The sequence below is a fragment of the Colias eurytheme genome, chromosome 18 (genome assembly GCF_061535395.1).
Source record: "Colias eurytheme isolate Ceu_HAF_F1 chromosome 18, ilColEury1 Martin Lab GWU primary, whole genome shotgun sequence".
Taxonomy (NCBI): domain Eukaryota; kingdom Metazoa; phylum Arthropoda; class Insecta; order Lepidoptera; family Pieridae; genus Colias; species Colias eurytheme.
Window position 1 is genome coordinate 6,341,011 of NC_142997.1, and position 10,262 is coordinate 6,351,272.

The window sequence follows — 10,262 nt, forward strand, 5'->3', positions numbered from 1 at the left end:
GAAGCTTAAGCATGGAAAAAATGTGATCTCGTTTCCATTATCGAAATTTGTTTATCGATACTTTCCGCACTAGTCGATAAATGCCAACGATGTAAATTTTGTAGGACGTAAACGTAAAGTCAGATTGATATAATTTCTCGTAAATGTTAAGAATTGTTATAATTCCAACAGAATATCATTGTTATGGCATAAAGCTACGTAAAAATTAATAAATGCCATTTTTAGACGCTTCCAATACGATTCTAATTTAATGGTGACGCCATTACAAGTTTGTCTCTTGAGAATAATTGTCAGTGTCATAGGGATCATCATTCATCATTCGCCGCGCCGGGTATAGTACACAGTACACACACACATTTTTTTCCTATGTCTATCCTATTAGACGTTGCTTCGAACCAAATTTCAAGAATCGGTGTCCACGGGAAATACCTACCTTGTATGTTTTGATTCCCTTGCGAATGGCGCATTTAAAAAAAATGCTTTTTAGTTTTTGCTGCTTGTAGACAGACAACAAAGTTATCCATTGGTTTCGTTTTTTCCTTTTGAGATTCGGAATCTAAAAATTTGTCGATTTTAAGTTTTGTCTCGCCTCTATTAATTTAAAATAGGTAGACAGATTCAATAAAAATAAAAAAAAACCCGTAGGACCAATCATGTAGAAATGTATTATTAGGTAGTTTAAGTATGAAACAGTCACATAACATAACATAATATAAAATGTAATTTCTCAAACAAATAATCGATATGCAATTAGTTAATGTTACATACCTACTAAGCTCCCTGAATCCTGATGGTGTTAGAAGAATGAATTAGGTATTATTACGAATTTAATCCGTCAACGGTTTTTTTTATTAGTAAAACATAGTGGCGTGTACATTTCATTTTCGTTCGTTTCGTTTTCGGCTGTGCGGTGCAAGGGCACTGCGAGGAACTGAATGTCATCAGGCGAGTGGCGACCCATCAGCTCTTCCCAACTGTCAGATAAAGAATCCCAGTCGCACCCTACGAAAACATCCATCGAATTGAACTTAGAATAAGCATATAATATCTAGTATTAATTTCCCGATATGACCAATGATATCAATGTTTCTTAGGTTCATGCAGTAGGTATAATATGTTGCATGTATTTTGTTGTACTGGATTGTAGGCGAGCGTGGGTAGGTATATAGGTACATTTTGAAAATGAAGACTAACTTTTTTAGACTTTAATTCTTATTCTATGTATTCTTTATTATGTTTATTGTGTCAAATTACCTTTTACAAATATAAAATGCTACAATAAATAAACAATATAAAAGTCAATTGGTTCTCCATGTGAACTTAATTATTAGGTAGGTACTTAAAAAAATTGATAGAACTTAATATGTTATTCCACATACATTATCTGACTCATTAATGTTACGTACCTAATCTATACGTATAACATTAAATTAACAATATAATTTCTGAACTAATCAATTAACACGTACCTACTGCGCTAAATCCGCTTTGCTAATTAAAACGATTATAAGTGTAAATCATCGGGCTTAATGCAGCTGAATTCCAAAGACTAGTGATATCATGTGATAGGTAATCTGAAGGGTCCAATTCGTTATATTAGTTGAGCCAGTGTTATGTGCTTTGTATGCAATTGAATAAGGTATCTACGAATGTTGGGAATCTCATTGTTGCTATTCTTTGTCATTGTGACCCGCGCCTCTGTGATTTTCGAGGACTGCGGTAAGTTTTACAAAAAATAATTCAACTTACTAATATATAAATAAGAATATTGTGTAATAAGATTAATTATCTTAATTATACAGCTTATACTTACATGTAATGCTTCCTGTAAGGTACCTCTGAAATCTGAAACACCAATTTTATTTCTATTTTTGATTATCATTTGTTTGTATCATAGGTATCTATAGTATAGATAAATAGATTTTGTGTTTTAATCTCTTGTTGGAGTTTGGACAGAGCTATGATAAAAATGCTAAAATGTGTAAGTACCTACTTATTAAATTTTATGGTAGGTAAGTATAGAAAGAAAAGAAAGAAAGAAAAGAAATTTATTGCCAAAAAAAAAAACACAGCCAAACACATTATAAAATATCTTACAATTAGGCAAACGGAGACAGCCTCAGCAAAATGCTGCACAAAAGCAGCGCTGATTTTCAGGCTGTACCTACCGGCGATATAGAATATATTATTACATATTATATGGCTTACATAGTATTGGTACCTAAACCGAAGAAAATCTCAATAAATCTGCAAAATATGCGTGGGCTCATGGCTCAAAACATAGTCGATTAATGGTACTTACTTTGGTATACATATCTAGCTATTGTGGTTTTCCTATAATGATAAAGTGTTTGTATGTGAACGGAAATGTGTATTATAGATTAGTGTCAAAAATGATAAATTGTTCCTAATGCGCAGATCGTGAAATGAATTATAAAGTTGGTATTTTCAGCTCGTATTCAGTCAATGTTGTAATAGTATCCAAAACATTTCTTCAAAAAGAGGTCTCCAAAAAACCGAGGTTGGCACAAATACCTACCAATAATAATCTGTAGTAAAAATATTCATCAGTTGTTAGGAATATATAGAACCTACCTACCCGGATAAAAGTTGCCTCTGTGATGTGGTAATCACAAACATACCTACTGTATAATTCACCTTGTACCTACCTACCCATTTTCATACTTGTTATAGATCCGATCAAATGTGTTTTCGTGAAAGAATAACAAATACTGATTGATCCTTACCTCTATTATACTCAAAAACTTTCACGATTATAATATCAGTAGAATGTAGATGAATGCAGTGTCATATTAACGTCCATCATTATCCGAACACTTCCGAACTTTTTGCCTGGGTTGACCAAAGAAGCGATTAATCTACATCTACACTAATATTATAAAGAGGAAAACTTTGTTTGTTTGTTCGCTTGTTTGTTTGATTGTAATGAATAGGCTCATAAACTACTGGACCGATTTTAAAAATTCTTTCACCATTCGAAAGGTGCATTATCCACGAGTAACATAGGCTAGGTTTTATCCCGGAAATCCCACGGGAACGGGAACTATGCGGGTTTTTCTTTGAAAACGCGGGCGAAGCTGCAGGCGGAAAGCTAGTATATTATATACTAAATACTAATATTATAAAGCTGAAGAGTTTGTTTGTTTGAACGCGCTTATCTCAGGAACTACTGGTCCGATTTGAAAAATTCTTTCGTTAGATAGCCCATTTATCTAGTAGTCGAGCCATATCGGTACATAATAATATAATCGAATTCTATGATATCTATTATTGTTAAAGATTTATCAATTAACTAGAATATTTCGGTAATATCTTTAAGTATATTGTCTGCAACTGCGATAAATATTTATTAAGCGAGCATAAAAAAAAGCTTAGTGTAATAAAATACAAGTAGCTCTGTTAAGATAAGAACGGATTAAAGTTAAGCTGTTTTTATGAATTTCTAATACTTATATATGTTTATTGTTAGAAGTGATTTCAGAGGAAATCGTTTATAGACAATATTGCAAGGTAGATAATTTCCAAATTTCCATTCTTGAATTTTTTTGTTTATGGTCTTCCCGATCCCAAGTACTAAGTATAAGTCTTTTTTGCCTTAATATGTTATGATAATATGTTTTTGTAACATAATGTTATACAATATATATATATTAAAATAAAAATAATAAAAAAACTACTTATCAAGCTAAAATAAGCGAATGAATATCATTGCAATTTTAAATGTTTATTGAGTTTAATATTCAAGGTTGTGCAATTTTTATCCTGAAAGGAATAATAAATTTTTGAAAGAGGTGATGGAAGTAAAACATAAGTATAATAATATATCTAATCCATTCATCTAACCTATTTTGTACTAACTGCGTTCCACGATTTCACCCGGCCGCGTACCTAATCCTGTTTCTGTGGGAATATACAAATACCAATAAGGCTTATTACATCTAGAGCAGGCTCCAAGGAGATGTTCGTTTGCAAAAATAGCGGACCTAAATCTGACTTCTGATATATATTGTATAGATCCCAGACATCCTATAGACAGATGTTGCCAACCAGTTTTGTGATCCCCCTCCCCCCACCCCGGTAATTAAATATGGCATACAAAGAAAAAAATAAAAATTTCCAAAACATGCCGTGTGGGGTATCAAATGAAAGAGCTTATTGAGTAGATCACGAATACATAGCATACTATAACATTTCTTACACTTTCTCTAAGATTTTTTAGAAAATTTACGAAAATGCTCCATTTTTGAGTTAACTTTAAACCACTATAGATTGAAAAATCATGAGTATATTTTTTAAATTATTATTTTAAATAATTAACGGCATGTTTTGGAAATTTTTATTTTTTTCTTTGTATGCCATATTTAATTACCGGGGTGGGGAGAGGGGGACCACAAAACTGGTTGGCAACATCTGTCTATAGGATGTCTGGGATCTATACAATATATATCAGAAGTCAGATTTAGGTCCGCTATTTTTGCAAACGAAAGTCCACTGAGAGTCTGGTCTAATCAGCTGTCTGTTAGTTCCGGAAATGAGTATAAATGATAAAATATTTACATATGTATATAATATCATTTTGGAGTATGTACCGTGCCTACCGTGTATTACACACAAACACTCCAATTTTATAATTGGTATAGATGAAGAAAGCAGAAACAGACCATGACCTTCTGAGCATTTGAAAGCAGTTAGTTCTTTGAAAAAAAATTGGTTGTTTGTAAAGTAGGTTTACGATCGAGATGTTTACGTGATAAACTGATAACGTCTCGCTCGAGATGAGACGGGAGATCGGTCTGTCTCTCTCTCGTTATACCTGCGATGAGCGATCGCGCTCGTGAGGTTTTGGTGTGACACAAGTTTCTGAACATGTCACCCGACTAAAACGATTTTAAAAACGTTATCACGTTAAAAAAAATCATTAGGTATTTTAAAGAGTACGCAGTGGTACGCACCCCTTTTGTGGCTTATTAGACAACTAGATTTCCGCCCGCGGCTTCGCCCGCGTTTTCAAAGGAAAACCCGCATAGTTCCCGTTCCCGTGAGATTTCCGAGATAAAACCTATCCTATGTGTTATTCTGATGTATAAGCTATATTGTGGTTAAGTTTCATTCAAATCCATTCAATAGTTTATACGTGAAAGAGTAACAAACATCCATACATCCATACAAACTTTCGCCTTTATAATAGTATTGTGATGTGATGTGTCATGTGATATGTGGCATATGAAAACGACGCGAAGTTACGAAAAAACAATTACATATGTAGTTTTAAAATTTAAATATTAAAGATAACTGATAGAATTAAAACAAAAAATAAATATTACATTCAATACGCCATTCTTAATCCCACTTAATTCGACGCTGATAAAACGATAAATTAAAAATAACATTGCATTTGAATTTATTGAAACTGTTTTGCTAATCCTTTTTGTACGTATAATTTATAGCTGTTAAGATTGTTAGTGCATACCATTGTGCATACAGGTTATTTTTTTTTTAAATCGGTGGATGTTTTTAGAATCCAGTAATTATCCTTAGTCCTTACCATTATTTCTGTATACTGCATTAATATTAGGTATTTACCTATCGGTCTTTGATAACTGTTATTCTTTTATTATGAAATTTAGGAACGAAATAAACAGAGTACCTAGTTGACGACAGACGAGATGTAGGCATACGTATTTAAAGTCGAAAGATGCGATACCTGATACCTCCCTCCCTTCTTCGAAAATCCCCGAATTGCTGCCCTAATAATATATACTTATTCTTACTAAGTAGATACAATATTCCGCATACCAACTACCTATTAAAAAAAATCATAAAACTAGATAATATCTACCTAGGTATGTAATGATAGAACCAATCCATGTTATTCTAATGTTGATTTTTTGTATGTATTTATTAAATACAATGAATTCTTCGTAATCAAGGTTGTTGTGACCTCTAATGCGCTTAGAATTAATTACTTTGTATTAAAATATTTATTAAATAGGTAACTAGTTAGCTAGTTATTATATTTTTGTCTTAGTTGTTCATAAAGCGATCATAGTTGATTATGAAGTTTTAAGCTGCAGTAGGTATTTTAGTTTCTAGCGCTTTTTACATATTTTATTTCCTTAGGAGATTCAAGGTTTTGATATTTAAAGTAGATATACACTATTTTTAATCAAGTTTTGCAAACTTGTTCTACCTGCGAAATTACGAATTGCACAGCTAAATATATTGTAGTTCGAAACTGCTTTACCTACGCCATATCTATAGTTTTAACAAGGTTTTAACCAAAGAGTAAACTACCTAATATAGGGTTTTTAAATTAAAATAAAAAATTATTAAAAACCTGAAAATCTCGCTGACATCCGAGTAAATAGCACATAATATATCGTGTATGTACCTATATACAATACCTACCCAGAAAAATATACTGTTCTAAATAAATTTAAGCACAATTTAGAATTAGATATTCCTATGCTAGCAGGTACCTAATTAGGTAATTTAAATATACATAACTAGTTAAGTCAAAATTAATGCATCAGTGAATAATATACGTATTAATTATTGCATGGTCATTTCAAGGGTCCGCTTATGACTTGGTGACTGTTAACATAGATGGATGTGGAAGAAGTCTGCCCTGCTATGTCACACTGGGGGAAAGTGTCCCAGTGAGTGTCCGCTTTTATGCAGGTACCCATATTGATGCATTTGTATCGTGTTTATATTGTTGCATTAGGTATAGCTCTACAAAAACATAACTTCTAGAATTCTACATTAATATAATTTATGAACAGGTAGACGGGAAATCAAGTTTCTAAATTTATGTCTTAAAAAAAACAATGTTCGAATACTTAGAATCTTATAAAAATAATTTTAGGCAATCTTGCTTTTGACCATGACTTTTTCTTTTTTGTGGCTGTTTAAAAATGGTCGCATCGTGATGATTTGTATGAATACAGTTATTGAGTTATACATGAATGCAATAGACTAAACTATCTTAACTGTATGTATGTATTAGCAGTCATACCGAATGTTATTCTAGAAGGTAATTAATAATTATTACCTACCAATTAGATAATAATCATTGTTCATTAGTCAGATATACATAATATATAAAAAATAATATATATACTTATATGTATATATTTTTTTTTATACATACCTATCTATTTCAGATTTTGCTTCACTAGAACTAGATCAGGATGTGATTTTCAAATTGAATTACGTTAATGCTAAACCTCCGGTTACACCCGGTACGTAACAAAATAATTTTGTCTTTTTTTAACTTAGGTATAAGCACAGACTAATAATAATATACTACGTATATAAGTAATCTTATAGGTATTAATTATCTACTCGATGCATTCACTGAACTTCATAAAGATTATTTAAACAAATTAGTTAAATCACAGATAACTAAATAGTTAGACTGGTTAAATGTTTGACTTTGATTTCAGAACCTTGCGACATTTTGCCATGTCCGGTGCAAACAGACGCTATTACCTCATTCACCAGTGTCATGACCGTGCCGACAAATATGGCTTTGGTAAGAAAAGCGGTTGGAATATGTACTTCTTCCTATGTAGTTTATTCACCTTCAATATTTTATTACAGTATCCAATTTGGCTATTAAACTTAAACCCTCCAATTTTATTCTTCGCGTGCTTGCAGAAAAAGTCCCTACCTTTTGGCTTTTCAGAATGACGCGACGCGCTGTCGTTAAATTAAATACAACATATAATATACTAGCTTTCCACCCGCGGCATCGCCCGCGCAGTCAAAAAAAAAACCCGCATAGTTCCCGTTCCCGTGGGATTTCCGGGATAAACCCTATCCTATTTCCCGGGGTAAAACGTACCCTATGTCCTTTCTCGGGTATCAAAATATCTCTATACCAAATTTCATGCAAATTGGTTCAGTAGTTAAGGCGTGATTGAGTAACAGACAGACAGACAGAGTTACTTTCGCATTTATAATATTAGTATGGATATGTAGGTACCTCAATATCTATTATTATCCTATACATTTGTATTTTCTCAGTCCAGAGTGAAAACCCGGCAAATTTAGTTGATCAGTTTTGAATTACTACTTACTTATTTTGATATAGCTAAGTTATAAACCTGTAAAATAAAAAATGCTTCTTAGTTTTTGAAGTGAAAACTTCTTTAGCGGCGTTGGGTATAAAATCTTAAACTCGCGTCAGGACACGTGACGATCGAAAAAGCGTAAGACGGATGGATATGCTCAACGTAATCAAGTTTTCACTTCTGCCGGCACTCCCGGAGTGCAACCCGTCTTTTTTCATTAAATTTCTGTATCAAATGTCTCAGAATAAATTAAGATCTAAAGTATATCTACAAATATGTAGCCACTAACACGTGTTATAAATGATTTCACTAAACGTGGCTCATACAAATCAAGCATAATTTATAATCTAAATAAATGTCACGTCCATTTCATAGTTCTACTGTTTTGTTATGACTAAACAAAGAATCGTTAATCAAATAATGAAGGAAATAGGTGTGAGCATTTGAATGAAATAAATATTATATTGTTGGTTATATAAAGGTATTATTCTACTTATACATTTAAATAATCTTAAAAAATAAAAATAAGCTTTTATGATAGAATCAACCGAACATTTTTAAACAATATTTATTCCACCAATCCTTGCTAGGTGTTCAAAGATCGAATTAAATCTGACCGTAAAGTAGGTCAAAATCGAGTATCAAGAAGGATATGTACTTAGTACCTAATGTCTACGAGGTATAGCTTATAATTAAGCGTGTTAAAAGCATCTCTGTTGGATCAAGATAGTTACTGAGTTAAAATAAAAAACAAGTTTTTGTTTCAATTCATATTTAATGTTCTATTTCTCTCTCAAATCTTCATACTTATTCAATAATCACATATTTTCAGAATCAACGTGGTTATCTGCAGTGGCGTGTCTACAATGAAAAAAACCTCGAAGTCCTGTGCTATTCCGTATTGGTACAGACTCAAAATTATGTGCAAAAAATGCTACGGAGGAACTCTCACTTATCAAATAACAATAAAAAGAATTTTGATAAACATTATCCAATAAATTTGGCAGGCCCAAATGCAACCATTGAATTTTATGCTTAATTATTGTTTTATTCTCAATATCTTAATATTATCAATATCTGTTAAGCGAGTGGTATCCGTAACAATTTTACTGGTTTCTTCATATGCATCGCACCCATATCGCACCACTATTATATTATGTTAAAACGTTTGCTTTCGTGCTTTGAGTGTACCTATTCCGCATCTCGGGAAAAAAATTGATTCTGTGTTCACTACCCGTGTTGTTAATACCCGTTTTGATTCCCTTACGAATGTCGAATTACGATTTTTCACAGCTTGAAGGGTCCGTAGACTTCAATATTCAATATAAATTTCAGCTTAAAACCTCCACGCGTTTCTGAGAAGAAGGGTCTTAACAGACAGACAATGAGTCTAGACATACGGACAAAAAAGACAGACGACACGACTCGCTTGTCAGAATCTATTGCACGCCTCATAAGCGAAGCGTTGAGGTGGGTACTACTGTCACTTCGCGCAAAACATCTGATTTTTCAAACTTAAAATGTCTTTATGTATCATACATTGCACTTGTAAGATAATACATACACACACATATTAAGAAAAAACACTATTTTTAACGTTCATGATATTTTTGATGTCATTTTTGTTATTTAAACTAGTTAAAAAACAGTTTAAAAAAGTTCTGTCTTGGACGTCCGTGTGTCTGTATGTGCGGATCCTTTTTCTTGTTAACACGATAGCGACCGAAATTCTTTACTAATCGAGTCTTTTTTTTTCTCTTACGCTTGAGTATGCTCAGGAATAGAACCCTTTCATTTTTCAGGGTCTGATTCGATGTGGTTTAATTGTTATTAAATAAACAAAAATAATAATTAATAAATATTTATTAAAAAAAAATTATGAGGCGTGCACTTTTGGATTTTCCAAATTATTTGTTCATGTAGAGGCTAGAGAGGTTAGGCTACCTTTTAAAGGTATCTACTAACCATTTTTTCTTTTAATTGTGACTGAAAAAAATTACTTACCGCTATTTAATTAAAGACTTTCTGAACGATTTCCTTGTTTTATTTCGTATGAAAATATTAGTTATAGTACCTATATTAAGTAGATAATAAATATTGCATGTTTATGCATAGGTACGTTAATTTTATTCTTCCATGCGTTTAGAACAACTTAATAAGCAT

General features: G+C 32.2%; 1 protein-coding gene across 2 annotated transcripts; it reads left to right on the forward strand.

The window, feature by feature from the left end:
- Positions 1-1,449: 1,449 nt before the first annotated feature.
- Positions 1,450-9,537, forward strand: Npc2f (Niemann-Pick type C-2f). Of its 2 annotated transcripts, XM_090112529.1 has the most exons (5): positions 1,450-1,719; positions 6,595-6,702; positions 7,188-7,265; positions 7,470-7,558; positions 8,932-9,537. In XM_090112529.1, the coding sequence occupies exons 1-5, from the start codon at positions 1,650-1,652 to the stop codon at positions 9,136-9,138; spliced, it is 552 nt and encodes a 183-aa protein (XP_089968655.1). In that variant the 5' UTR covers positions 1,450-1,649; the 3' UTR covers positions 9,139-9,537. The 2 variants fall into 2 exon arrangements, with proteins under 2 accessions (XP_089968655.1, XP_089968656.1); XM_090112530.1 differs by lacking the exon at positions 7,188-7,265.
- The last annotated feature ends 725 nt before the right edge of the window (positions 9,538-10,262 follow it).